Source organism: Monomorium pharaonis, chromosome 7 (genome assembly GCF_013373865.1).
Source record: "Monomorium pharaonis isolate MP-MQ-018 chromosome 7, ASM1337386v2, whole genome shotgun sequence".
Lineage (NCBI taxonomy): Eukaryota > Metazoa > Arthropoda > Insecta > Hymenoptera > Formicidae > Monomorium > Monomorium pharaonis.
The window spans coordinates 7504374-7519797 of record NC_050473.1 but is presented as its reverse complement, the minus strand read 5'-3'; the positions used below and the strand labels follow the sequence as shown (position 1 = coordinate 7519797).

Here is a 15424-nt window from a genome sequence, read left to right as displayed (position 1 = left end):
AATTACCTGACATTCATAGATGCCGGCATCGTCTACAGTTACAGTGCGTATTGTGAGTTGCCAATCGGTGCTCGAGTGCCTGACGACAAATCTTTTGTCAATGGAGTGTGTACTAGTACCGACTGTTAGCAACTGTCTGTCCCTCCGTCTCACCCACGTGATCTGCAACAAAAAGAAACAGTTTTTACAATTATAGATAATATAATATTTTTTAGTTTTGAAAATGGAAGAATTTTTTAATTAATTTCTTTTAACAGAGTTGATAATAAAAAAAATAGCTGTAACTATTAAAAAGATTACTATACCACTATAGATTATCACTGTGACAATTAAATATAAAACTAAATAAAATGACAGCTTTGTGACATACAATCGCAGTTGAGCAATAATTATTGTACGAATGGAACTATCCAATATTTTTTACAGATTATGAATATTTCTTTTGTATTTTTTATAATATAACAGAAATTGCAGTGTAGAAATATGTTTGTTTGCATAAATAATTTGTAAAATCAAAATAATGAAGATTGAGTGGATAATAGCATATAAAATTGATTCCCTGATGTAGAATTAAACAATTTAAACGAAGAAAATAAATTTATTTCTAAATTATAAATTAGTATAACTTTGAGAGAGAATATAACAAAAACGCGTCAGATCTTTTATCTTTGAAAAAGTAGTTACGATTATGACTGCAGGAATAATGAAAACTATCTAGGTGATGCAGTGTGTTCAAAAGCAGTAGATTATTTATAATAACTATATATGTACAGGAAACAATGTATGTCACGTGAAACAATGTGGAAGAGAAGCTGCGACACGCATCAAATATCAATTATCACAGCCATTAGAGCACCCTAATTTCAAGGTAATTTTCATGCCTCTGGAGAGTAAACCACAAAACTATGCTCAGTATATCGGATAGCGGCTACATTGCACAGTATTTTAATTATGTAGCAATATCATTAATTCTGCGCCACTTTTGGACACGTTTGAAGAGAAATTATTCGATCGTTCATGTAAATCCGAATTTATTACATTGAAAGATAAAAAAAAGAGTTGATTTGCGCGGACATATTCTTATAATTAATGCTTTTTTATTTTAATTACTTACGCGCTTTTAAGCGTCGGAAAAACTTTTTTCTGTGAAAATTTTTATGAAAGAAAAAATATTTTAAAGAAAGCTCTTAAAATTCTTACATTAATAATAAATTTTTTTTATTCAATCAATTTTTATTCTATCAATACGCGCATTATTATAGACATATAAAATCTGTCTTTTATTTTTTACGCGCATACATGTTTTACCGCTACAAATGTGGTCTGTTATTTTAAAGCACTTTATAGGTCACGTACGTTTATATTATATTTATCCTAAGATTTGTACAACAGATATCGGCTGTACTGATTTATTATTTTTCAGAAAATGTAAAATTTATAAAATGTTAAATAAGCTCTAAATATTTTAGCTATAAATGATTCTTGATATATCATGAGTATATTTGAGCTTACAGCATTTTCTCTCCTTTATTAGGGAAGAATGTAAGTAATTGGGCGTTTCGTGAACATAATTACAAGGATGCTTATTAATCAGCAGCTCTCGGCGAAACTTAATTACTTCTGATTAGGAGGTTTCGTGTTACGAAGCCTCCTCCTGAATTTCAATCCAATATATCAGAGACGTCACATTGTAAGCCAATTATTTTTTATATCCACATCCCTAGTGACGAAATATACCGTAAATGTCTTAATACTCTCAGAAACATAATTAGACCGATTTCACGTAATACATCCCGGAGAAACCAATTCCCAAGGATATGACATTTCTGGTACCACCAAACCCGGTAATCCGGAGTGCTTGCTGTAATCCTGGGTCCCACCAGGAAAAGGACCTATCTACAGCGCACCGACGTGTAACGGCGAATCCAATGTGGCAGAAGTGTGCGTGAGAGAGAGGAGAGAGAAAATGTGTTTGTGTATATGTGTGTTTGCACGTCGCACTAGTCTTTGACTGGTGGAAGTTATCGGATAGTAGAGTTTGCCTCAATCGGCGCGAAGTTACGAGAACTTCGCGGTGTCTTCGTGAACAGTCGGAAGGACAAAGATCCCAAATCCTACCGACGTCCGTCTTTCGGTCTCAACTAACTCCAGGTTACACACACACACACACACACATACACACGGATTGTTAGGACGAACAATGTCCCCGTCTTGCTGCCAAGAGTACGTGGACTTCATTGCTAAAGATACTTGCGTAGCCAATTAAGGAGGTCCCCCAAGAACGTCCATTAAGAGATGAAAAGCAAGTCGACTCGGGCGATGAAGCTTTCGAGTGAAGCTAATGCATGCTACAACATGTATTACACACGTGGAAGATAACTCGATCTAATTCCCAGCCGTCCAAATTATCCTAAAGAGGAATTTCACGTTGCAGTGCCCCTTTCTAATTATTTCTAGCTCGAACGTACAAAAAGATATTGCGGTATATATATAGCTACCTCACGAGAGAAACTGTTGAAGTCCGTGCGCGTGGCGAGCCTATTTGGCTTTCCAGCGGAAAGGGTTAAAAGTTCGTACGAAGCGGACGAGAGAAGCGTGGGCGTAGTCCGCCAAAGGATTAAAACCAATTAAAACTTGGAACGAAATGCAAATTGGAGTAGCATGTCCGACCCAGCGTCGGGCCTCCTCCGTACTTAATTTCCTCTTACGTTGTCTTGCCTGGCTCGATCATCACCATCATTCTTGTTAGACGCGGGTTAGGTAACCAATGGCCCCGAAATTCCCGCGGGGAGCTATTAAGCCCGGAGACCGTCTGGGAATAGCTGGTGGCCTATGCGGAAAAGACTTTGTATAGCGGCGAGTAAATGGCATCTATACGCGCGGGACGCGCACACAGGCCGAACTGCGACGCCGCCGTATGGGAGCTTAATTGGGAAATACTCCGGGTTACAGCATGCCATGCCGACACATTCTTTATCTGTCGATCGGGAATTGCCATCCGCGATTGGTAACTTGTGCCGTTTACATACCAGATATCTCGCGAGAATGAATGGCACGGAGCGAGGAAACGTTTCGACGAAAATTAAAGCGCGTTATTAAAGAGCGCTTTTTGCGCATACGTTTTTTTTTTTTTTTTACAGACTGAGATACGCAATAAATCACAATGAAATGTACAATTCAAAAGATTGCTATGAAATTTTTTGCCGCTCGATAGAAAGAGAAGAAATAGTTTTCGCAGCGATAGGAATATTTCCATTTGCAATAACTGCGCGGCAACGGCAGGAAGGAAATTAAAGGTAGCGGTCCCGGTTCGCTACCTCGCGATCACCTTTCGACTCTTACTCGATAGCGAGCATTGGGATTGCCGATAAGGAACACTAAAAGTTCATTCGTTTATCAGGCGAACCGTTTTAAAAGTATTCTTGTAATGAGGAAAGTTCCCTCACCTATCCGCTCCGCGCGGGAATCAAGCCAACCACTACACAGCCCGCACTCTATACACGTCACAACCTCGGAAACTTAAGCTATGTAGCGCGACTGTATTACTCGCAGAATCGAAGAGAACTGGAGGTGAAACGACCCCTGACTACCCCTCTTAAAATATTAAAGATATAAAATTACGATTAGTTCTGAACATTCACATATTGAAACTTTCACAGTGATTACCAGTAGAAATTATTTCCTCCGTTTAAAACGTCACTCAATGCAATTTTATCAGTCGAATATTTTCATATAAAAATAATAATAGAATAAAGCAAAGCTTGGAAAGCATCGCTTAGAATAAAAATATTCGTAGAATACATGTCTTTCTTTTTTCAACCATGTGTTTCAAATAATTTATATCGAGTTTATATCAGTTTATTATCAAATTATTAATTTTTATTCATTGACTTAATTTTGAACAGACATCTTCATAAAAAGACGATAAAAATATATATTATATTACGTAAATTATGTGAAATAAAAGTATATGAAGAATATACATATTTTCTTTTCTAACATCAAGGTATTTGAATAATTTATATCGAGCTTAAATTTTCAGAAATAATGAACGTTTCGTTATAAAATAAAATATTACAGATTATTGTCAAATCACTTATCGTCTACGATTAATTTGATTTTTCTCACGAACGGACATGAACATTTGCAATTTTTTCTGCATAAAGTTACACACTGCAGGTTTTTATGGCTTACAATAATAAAAATCGATTTTCATACGTGTCTTTGAGCTCGAAGTGACAGTGAGTTTGCGCATTGATTATAACTTAACAAGAATGGACACACTATCGAGGTTTAGTTAGAAAACAATTATAATCGATATGTCGATTTTGACGTATTGAGACGCGAAAGTGTGTTAGTCAATCGCCCGCGCACCGTTCGATCACTGTATATCTGTTACTTTATTTAATCAAATATTGATACTATCATTTTGGGAGTGATTGACGTTAGCCAATCACACAGGATTTCCGGCGCTGTAAACGGAAATAATGCGAATTTGAACGTGACACTTTAGACAAATATAATGAAACTATTGACCTTGCGATTGAACAAATGGGAATATACACGCCGCACGATTAAATTTCATTTATAATATGTCAAATTTAATAAGGAGTCACAGCTAAATCGCTAAATAATGATATTATATATATTTACGTTATAATAGCTTTGTAATTGTACATTTCATGTGAAAACGTTAAAACGCTTAATTTATTTTTCGCTTCGCGCCGTATCAATTACGTTCCAATTCGATCTATCCGTTTGTGATTATCAATCGCGTTTCATCGTGATACATTTCATTCAGTTTGCGGATAGAAGGATGCGCTTTTGAAACGTATCTTCTACATAGAGCAAATTATATCGCACGCGCGGAAATCGAGCCGAGGAGCGAATAAAGCAAGAGCTTTGCGCCATTGAATCCCAGAGAGGACGAGCTCTCTTTCGAATCCGCCCGCTTCATCGTCCGATCTCGCGCGCGACGCCTCGAACCAGCAGAAAACTCGTCCCCGCGAAACAGGAGAAAAAAAAACACATATAACTTCGCAAACGAGCAGGGGGAGGAGGAAGTAAGAGGGTGGGACACCCTTCGAAGGCGGGAATTTAGTGTTTCAATGCGCCCGCGAGGGAATTTGTCGCTTGCGAATCTTTTCATTTTCCGGTAATTCCCTATTCCCACCGATCTCACTCTCTCTCTCTCCTCTCATTCGCTCCATCTACACTCTAAAAGGGAGGAACTCTACTCCATCCGCCACTGCCGCACACTTCATCCCTCGTATCTTACCGTCCGGATATCCTCCATTATACCTTCGCCCGTCTTATCCCACGATTCATCGCGGCTGAGAGGACGAGAGGGAGAGCACTTCTTCCTTCGACACAGTAACCCGCGCGCATATCCATTTTCTCTCCGTCGACGACGATGATGCTTACTGAGGAAGAGTGCGTGGGCGCGGAGAAACGTCGACTCCTCCGTCGAAAACACTTTGGCGGTAAGCGCCACACGCGCGCGTTCTTTGCCGTCCGCAGCAGCAGCGGTTTGGCATTTATCGCGTGATTTACCGCGTAGGTCGACACTCCCTTTCTCCCTCACGGCACTGCAGTTTCCGGCAGCCGGAGCAGGTGATCTTTCCGGCCGGCGATTCCATTATGCACCCCGGGCCGCGGGCGTTACGTTATCGCGCAACGTCGACGCGTTTCGGGACGAGTTAAGTGCATTACCGGCCCGGTACGAGTGGTTCTTGACGGAATAAGTCAATTCTATTATGCAACTGGTCGTGCAACGTTATATGCGCTGGCCAAATTGCTTGCCAAGCGCGAAAGATCGTACGCTCTGCATAATTCGCGCTCAACTCCTCGAGCATGAATCGCGGCCCGTGGGAATAATAATTAATTATCGTGCGGAAAGCATCCTCAAGACGTCCGGCCTCCGGTAGATTCCGTCCGGAGGAACGGAATCCTTCCAGCGACGAAACAGATTGGCCTATTGTGCTACTCAACGACCGGCGACTCGGATATTACCCACGACTTCCGGAATCTCAATTACGTTAGGAAGAGAGAGAGAGACAGAGAGAGCTCAAATTTCTCTGAATATATACGTCCGTAAAGACGGACGTAAAAAGAAGCGTTTTGATAACTCTCAGGAGTTTTCCCGGGATTTAAAATAACACCGGATACTTGAGAGAATACGGAGAATAAAGAACCCGGGTACAAAAACGGCTTTGAATATTTCCGCCGCTCTCAACTTTCGCGCGAAACTTTTTCGGCGCATTCCGAGCAAAGATAAATGGCACTTTAAATTAAAGAATCTCAGAGCTCATTGATAAAACACGAAAAGAAATCTGCCGATAATTTAGAAGCAGTAAAATATCTTAGAAGTAGAATAATACGCGCAGGAATTTATACTGCGCGCTCTGTATCGCGTTCTTAGAATAATATACGTGTGCAAATAAAAGTTGAGAAGAGTTTTTGGCTTGCTTTATTAATTCTTCGAAAGATGTACCTTTCAAAGAACTATGGCTGGACCAACCTTGACTCTGTTGTATATAATAGAAAACTGCTTCGTGTATGAATATAGTACATAAAACAACATTAAAAAAGCAATTTCGAAAACTAACAAATATCCATGTCGGGTTTTGGATTAAAATAATGTTTTTCGAATGAAAATGTATATAATGTTTTTAAATCATATTTTAAACATGTATTTTTTTCAATATTGTTTATACATCAAACATGAAGGATACATTTTAAACAACAAGAAGTTTTATTCTTTAAAAAAATATAATTTCTAGCAATTCTGATTTTAGATAGATACAAATATCATTTATTCATCGTTTAAAAAGGTCTCTCACGATCCCAATATTCGTTTGCCATTTGCGAATACACGATATGTTACTTCGTCGCGAAAAGGATAAACTTCCGTTAGGCAGTTACATAGACAAGATGTAATGCACTTTTTTCCTCCTTTTTCTTCAGCATCGTCCCTTTTACCATCCGCGATAGCGAGGCGTCTCTTACTTGTTTTGGTCTTAGCCGCGGAATAAAGAAGCCCGGGGCAGCCTTGTTTCTTGTTTCTGTATTTCTGTAGTACACAAGACGCGCATGAATTCATCTTTTATTCATGGTCGACGACGCGCGGGATCCACTGAGGTTATATGCGGTTCGTGACAGGGAATTTTGCATAAGTGGCCTTAGATTTTGCAACTTTCGTATCGTCCAGAACAAAAATCTCCGCCAGCGAGCGATCGATCGGTGCAACGAGAAAGAGACGATAAACATATCAATCTCTCACACTATAGAGATACATCTCGAGACATAGATTTCCGATCTTTTCAGATTTTCATAAAATTAAAGCTGCGTTTTTTTCATTTTATTTTCAACTATAACATACAATACTATTTGTCACTGCACGGAAAGAATGTCGATTTTGATAATGTCGAATAGCAAAAAATTTATGAATATTGAAACTTAAAAATCCTTTTACTAAACCGTCAAAATAATTAAAACATTCAAGCTAATTACTAGAATGTCAAAAGTTTGCTCATTATGTTTAAATGGCTTTCGTAAATTACTTTGATAGTCCAATAAAATTATTTTCAAAACTGTTTTCCCCTATATGGTACACACATACGTACACACAAGTTTGATTTTTAAATATTTTAACAAAACCATTTTTTGTGTATTATTGATAAATTCAATACATTTATATTCATTATATATTTATTTTGGAAAAGAGATAAATTTACATTCAATTATTTCTTCGGTAGAACGAACAGCCGGACAAACAGCAATGTTTATCTGCTAGCAATAAATCCAGTTCACTTTTTCGAAACTTTATTCGATTAAAATATGAATGCGCTTCAATATTTCAATTGAGGTAGTTCCTTTTCCTTTATCCCTTATTAATCGAAAGGAAATCAATAAAAATTAATTCTAAGAGCAGAGTAATCTTATTGGAAACGAAAGTCTTGTAGAGAAAATGACGGTAAAAACGTAAATCGCTTTGCTGCCGTTAAATTTGTATATAACTTTGGCAATGCATGAAGTGGCGAAAGGGGGGGGAGAGAGAGAGAAAGAGAGAGAGAGACCTGAAAACTCTCGCTGTAAGTAAATTACGAGCAGAAGTCCCCGGTCTTCGTGCCCAGTGGAGCTGTAAAATCCAGAAATCAAAGGGAGAAGAGTAAATCCTCCATGGAGTTCGTATAAACATGCCGCATCCCTCGAGAGCATTCCCGAGTTTTCGTACCCGTTCATAGCGGTTGCGCGGGCTTCAGCGTTGACACGCGGCGCGTATCGATTTGTTTCCGACTATTGAAACACGATTTCGATTTATGTCAGAGCGCGCGAACGTCTGTTCCTTTCGCGGAAGAAGCGCACGGAGTCAAAAGAATCTCCGGCATTTCTCCGTAGAAATATAATTTATTAAGTGCCGAGGAAGAAGAGACGGAGCAGGATTGCATTATAAATGCGGAAACCACCGGAAGAATTACAATGCAAAGGTATTTTTATTTGAAAATGTTTTGTAATGAAGAGTACGCGCGGGCAATTGCAATTTAATCTGCACGAATCTATCAAGAAATTTTAACGGGAACAAGTAGTTTATAACATTTGACGTGTAAGATTCAAATACGACAGTTCTATACATATCGGTTTTTAAATGATATATATATATATATATATATATATAACATAACGGTATATACATAACGAAGCAGGTGTGTCGGAAAATGCGCGGTTAAAGTCGACTTACGTCTCATTCATGTCGCGACGTCGACATGGAAAACCCGCGTCGGAATTTTATAGAAAACGTGCATCGCCCGTCGCGCAGAGAGAATCGTCTGTCGACTTACGGAATTCTATTCCGATTTCTAAAGTATATCGGGTATCGGGAAGGGAAAAAGAATGTTTCCACCGTCGCTTGTGCACATAACGCGGATTGCCCTTTCCGTTCTCACCTCTCGTCCTTTTGCCGGGAAGAGAGAGAAAAAAAAGAGAGAACGACACAAACATCTGGCGCGTCGCGTCGCATCTTTTTAATGCGTCCATTAAAATATTCTAAAATATTCTCGTGAGCGAGCTTCGCGAGGGCGGAGGCAAAAGCGTAACAGGCGCGGGAAAAAAACAAATTCTAACTCTGGAGACACGAGATGGACATGTCAATTTTCTCAGACCTTGTCAATTGGTCCGTCACCGAAATCCCATGGAATCTCAACATGGATGAAAATAGCGCAATGAATGGAGGTAACAAGAATGCAGATGCGTTCGCGGTCCACGTAGATTGTCGCATTGTTTCCTTTTTTTTCTCGGAGATACGATACTCTAAATAAAACGAAGAACATACGCTATGCGTCGCGCGTTGTTGTAGACCGTAAACTGGGGCAATTTGCTGGACCGATGACTACAGCATTAAAGTACATGACGAGGGCCGCAGAAAAAAAGCTAGAGAGAGAGAGAGAGAACGAGAGAGAGAGAGAGAGAGAAAGAGAGAGAGAGAGAGAGTGAGAGAAAAAGCAAACGGTTTGCAACTCACAAGCAAAAATACCGAAATATCGACCTATCATTTATACCTCCAGCAGAGCGCATCGCGTTCGTTTCCGCTTTCAATATCGCATGCCATATTCGGGACGTACATGTTTGCGCGGTTACACGGAATCCATAGCTTCGCGCGAGATAGAATACCTATATCTGTCTGGCGCTTTTAATCGCGAACTCGATAAATCGAAGAAGTCAAAGAAATTCATAAAGCGTTATTAAAACGTGCTACATTAAGTCTGGTTAGACAAATAGAGTTGATTTCACTCCCGCTTTTTTCCACGTCACTTATTTTATTAGATTCTTTATATGTATATATAATAGAAATATATTATATATATATATATATATATATATATATATTTAGATATATAATACATATATATGGTATATATATTTAGAAATATACATATATTTCTATTAAAACTTTTCTGTCATGCTCAAAATAAATAGTAGATGTATTTAAAAACTGAACATTTTGGGCGATACAAATTTCGTTCTAATCTTAATTATCAAACAGCAATAAAAAGCTCGTTACTGCACTAAGTAGATCTGAATCTTTAATTGCAATAGGATTAGTCGTGATAAAATTAAAGAAATATATTGTTTATTTTGACGTAATATTTTAGCAAGAATATTTCTCTCTTTGACAGAACAGGGTTGCGTAATTATTCATTGAATAGACGCACGCGGACACGATGTGTGGTAGATACATCAACGTCATCATCACACGAGGGTGGAAATTAGTCACGCATGTCGTTGTCTTAGCGCGTTATCCATTTTGTTCGTTTTTGACTAAGCGATGAAGATAAAATGCGTCTAAAAATATTGTCAGCACATGATTGCCGAGATAATTCGCGTGCCAAAGAAAATTTGTACTTCAACTTTAATGGCGTCCGCGATGGAAGATATTTCTGGACGCAAAGAGCTCCACTCTAACATTTCAAATTTTATCTTCGCGTTTGTCATTCATGTCCCGACGGTTTACATTTGAATGGCCATTTCACCGTTACGACACAGACGCCAACCATATTAGAAACAGAATACTCCTTTCTTTATGGATCACTCGCGCTTGGCATGTACGCGATAGGAAACGGAAATTAAATGAGAATCGTTCGGACCTGTCTGTACAACGGAAATGAAAATCTGGAAAATCTGGTGTGAATGGAAGAAGACGCGCGGCTTTTGAGACGAGCAGAGAAGTGGCACGAGAGAAGAATCGAGCAGGGAAAAATGTTGATTATTAATATTTCAATGTACGTTCGTTGAAATAATTTCCTGAAAAAATTACTCATTCATGTAGTTCAATTAAGCAGTTTGAATTCAGTGAATAATGTCGTTTTCAGCAGTCGATTTACACATGTTTGTACAACAGATAGAAATTTTAATTCTTTCTGTACGCGCGCGCGTGTGTGTGTGTGTGTGTGTGTGTGTTACGCAAAAAAATTTATCATAGCGCGATATTAATAGCTTTTACAAATAATATTAGTAATGCTTGTAAATAATATTCCATTTGTAATATTCCGTTTCAAATTGCGTACTACCAAAGTAAAATACAACGCGAGTAAATCGTGTTTTCAATTTTTATAATGTTACTTTTAGCAATATATGCGTATTCAAACAAACGGGTACAAAAACGATGTAACTGATAAAATTGATTACATTACAGTTATTTTTCAGTAAAAAAGTAAGTGATACATGAATATACCTCTGATCAAAAGAAACTGATATGTAAATAGGTTGAAGTAAATATGGTTACGCAAACCGTGCGACACTCACCGTTCCAGCTCCAGGATCGGTGATTTTGCACGGCAGAATTGCCGTGGTACCACTTTGAGCAAGCACCTCTCCAATTGGTCCTTCAAGAACATCTTCATTTTTACTCTCCGGCGCATTCAATGGGGCGATTGCATTATTGGCACTTGAATTCTGCTGATGCTTCGCCTGGCTCACTGCGGACATAAATTACAACAATGTTCTCTGAAGATAGAAACATTTCGTTCGATCCAAGTAACATCTGTGTACGACGCGTCATATCAACAAATTAATATTAGTAATATCTTTTTTCGTCGCTACGAAAATCTTAAAACTGATTTAAGATAATTATAAAATATCGTTAAACCAAATATCTCAGATAGAAATTGATTTGGTATGGATTTTAGTATTAGATTTTATACCAGGCCCAAATGTAAATATTGATGGAGTATATCAAATTTGGATGGAGTATATCAATTCTTATTATTTCGATTTCTATACAAAGAGAATACATTACATGTACTATAGAAATCCTGAAATGTAACTGACGTCAAATGGCCAGGCATTCCTGTTCACATGTGTACAGTTGGTTACTAAAAGGTTTGCAATACTTATTTCGATGAGTTTCGAAACGCAGCTTATTCACTGAGTGATTGGTTCTTACCATCGACGTAGAGCATGAACTACGCTATCCATATAGGAAACTCAACTTTACTTGATTTATGTTTGAAACATTTATGGTCGAAGAATTAATTTACTAGCCAATAATATGAGAAATTAAAACATTTATCGCCAATGTAATAAATATATTAAGATTTCTCTTGACTGCACAAAAACACATACATATAAAGTTATGTATTATATAATTATCATAATTTCTTAATTATGTTGAAATACAGAATATCTGTGTTGCGTTAATTGTGTTTTATACAAAAACTTTTCGGAATTATGTAACAGTAGAAGGAAATTTTATTCTGTAGAAATTATACAGAGTACATCCCCCGGAAAAGCCGAAGCCAAAACTTAACAATGTGTTAATGAGGTGAGCAGGCGAAAAAATTAATACTTTTTTCCTAAAAATGCTTTATTAAAAAGTTACAAATTTTTATCAATTGCAAATGACGATTAACACTTACTGATAGCCAACAATGTCAATTAATTAAACTGTATTATTATTATGAAGATATTTCTAAAATTATCTTCGAAAATGATTGTGCTTTTTTGTATAGAACTTATGCTATTACGATTAACTTTGAAATTTTCTCAGTAAATTATATTTGAGGTATTAAGAAAAATATCGTTACTGATCGTGAATATGAAAATACATCATTTGAAGCATATTTAATTATTAGATCGAGATATATATATACACGAAATATATAAAAAAAGTTACTTTTTAGCAATTACAGAAAAAAAGTATAATTATCTTTTACATTCGTGTCATAACATTCAAATTACATTAAAAAAAAGTAAGACAATAAAAAAAGTAAAAATGGAATATACATATATATATATACATATACTTTATTTATATTTATATAAAATAACGTGCTCTTTAAATTATTGCATTCTATTTTTTCTTTTTTCGTAATTTAAATGTCACGAATGTATAAACGTCAAGATAGCTATATTTTTTCAAGTTTAGATAAAAATTTTATCTAAAAATAAGACCTATATATGAATCTATTTGACTGCGACTTTTTCTTTTAATACTGAGATCTTAACGGAGATTGTAACCGAATAAGCTCAATTAATTAAAGTCTCCCAGAAGATTCAATTAAATGAAAATTACGAAAGTGCTATGGTAAAATGAGAAATCACGCTACGCGCGCGCGAGCTTATTTTATCAAATACCTAGGAAGGTTCCGCGTGTCCATGTAATATCTGTCTCTCCAAGGGCTGTTAGTTTTAAGGCCGGCTATGATCAAGGATTAAGGGCGATTTCCACGGTTTACGAAGGGTGCGGCGCAGGGAAATGCGAGAGAGACGACGGAACGTCCTCCTTGCTCCGGGATTAATGCAGCTACTATCACGACGATAACGCATAACCCGAGCGTCGCCCGAGTGGCTTAAGTGAATAACTTAGTCATGGCAATTACGACGACGGTTCGGCCAGGCGTTTACTGGTGCCCAAGATGCACCAAACCTCGGCGAATTCCCGTGGATATTCAGCCGAAAACTTTCTCGCCCTAGTGTCTCCCGCTTGCTTTTCGCAAGCCGTTCGATTGTCTCCGTGAACATCTCAGATTTTCCCGATAAAAAAAAGGGAAGATTTCACTCGGGAGCGCGTCTCGCGCGCGAGATCTCCACAGCACCGGCGAATATCCGCAAAGTTTCTATTTCTGTTCAACGAGTTGAAAACCCGAGCTCGAAACTTGACGCCTCTCGCGATGCAAAGTTCGCTTTTAAAACGTTGCGATATACACACCGCGTGCGCCACGTTTATGGCAATACTTTTGTTATAGCAATACTTGAAGTTCTCTTTATACAATAGTGCACAGCTATTGTTCGCATTTTATTTAAGTCCTCGCTATGGTGCTCGTAAACAATACGTAATATAATTACAAATATGTGTATGCATTCATAAAAATGAATAACTAAAAACAAATTCAAAAGTTATCTAGAAAGACATGTAACATCGCAGTCGTTTCTCATTAATTCGTGAATGGTAAAAATTTGAATAAAAATTTATAATTAGTGTATAAATTATTAATAAACTATTTAAGTTCATCACTTTATTATGAGATAATAACGTCGAGTGATGAAAAATGTCGCGAATTATTTTTCTTTATTCATGAGAAAAATCGTTATTTTTAAATAAAAAATAATTCAATATTTTTTAAAATTAAGAACGTTGAATTTAATTACACATTTTAAATATTATAATACACATATAATCTTTAAGTAAATTGTAATTTTATTTCAATCCAACAGTTTGCATCCATATTAGTGCAATAGTATTAATGATTAAATTTTTCTTTGGGTACCATATCATTATAAATAATATCAATCAATTTAATCATTAATTACGAAATTATGTTACTTTCTCAATGTAGCTGGAGCTAGCAGCCAAAGGCAGCAGCCAAACGCAAAACACACTTTCTTCCAAATTTGGTGGAAATCGTATTTTGCGTTTAGGCGTGAAACGCAAAAAACGATAAAAATTAATTTAAAAAATGTTTATAACAATTAGGAAAATGCACGTCCTCTCGCGAATGATCGATCAGTCGATTGTGCGTTAGGATAAGATATTTCCAGCCAAATTTGGTGGAAAACGTATATTGCGTTTAGGCGTGAGGCGCAAAAAACAATAAAGATCAAATTTTCAAATGTTTATAACAATTAGGAAAATGCACGTCCTCTCGCAAATGATCGATCAGTCGATTGCGCGTTAGGACAAGATATTTCCAGCCAAATTTGGTGGAAATCGTATATTGCGTTTAGGCGTGAGGCGCAAAAAACGATAAAAATCAATTTTTCAAATGTTTATAACAATTAGGAATTTGCACGTCCTCTCGCGAATGATCGATCAGTCGATTGTGCGTTAGGAAAAGATATTTCCAGCCAAATTTGGTGGAAATCGTATTTTGCGTTTAGGCGTGAAGCGCGGAAAATGATAAAAATTAGTTTAAAATATTTATAACAATTGGTAAATTACAAGTCTTGTCGTAAATGATCGATTATATATTATAATGACTAAACCCTATGCAAATTTTTCAAAGTTTATTAAAAATCTCATAACCAAGGAATTTTTAACGTTTGATTGAATGATGCCCCCTGGAAACGCCTATATGACGTTCGGCCTGGCCGTTCGGCGTTTGGCTGCTGCCTTTGGCTGCTAGCTTTAGCTACATACTTTCTCATATGAATAAGTTACATGTTTAAGTTACACTGTTTCGCTAATTGCATCTGGATAAAACTTAACATCGACGCACCTTTATTGTATATACGGGGTGAATTTTACACACATAAAAATTGTAGTTCCTTTAACTTAATTTTTTATATTAAATTTATTACATATAATAAAAGAAGTTAAAATGTATAAAATTTATATTAATATACTCATCATGTAATATTTTATTAATAATTATCTTTATTAATTTACGTAATGTAATGAACAATGAATTCTTTTTCATGCATGTTAGAA

General features: G+C 36.8%; 1 protein-coding gene across 1 annotated transcript in view; it reads right to left on the bottom strand.

Annotated features, from left to right (window-relative positions):
* Positions 1–15424, bottom strand: part of LOC105838753 (limbic system-associated membrane protein) — a 78899-nt gene that overhangs the window by 8188 nt on the left and 55287 nt on the right. The window contains exons 3-4 of the mRNA XM_012684531.3: positions 11302–11474; positions 7–162 (exon numbers count right to left, since the gene is read on the bottom strand). Of these exons, the coding sequence (XP_012539985.1) occupies positions 7–162; positions 11302–11474 (329 nt within the window). The remainder of the gene's footprint in view (positions 1–6; positions 163–11301; positions 11475–15424) is intronic.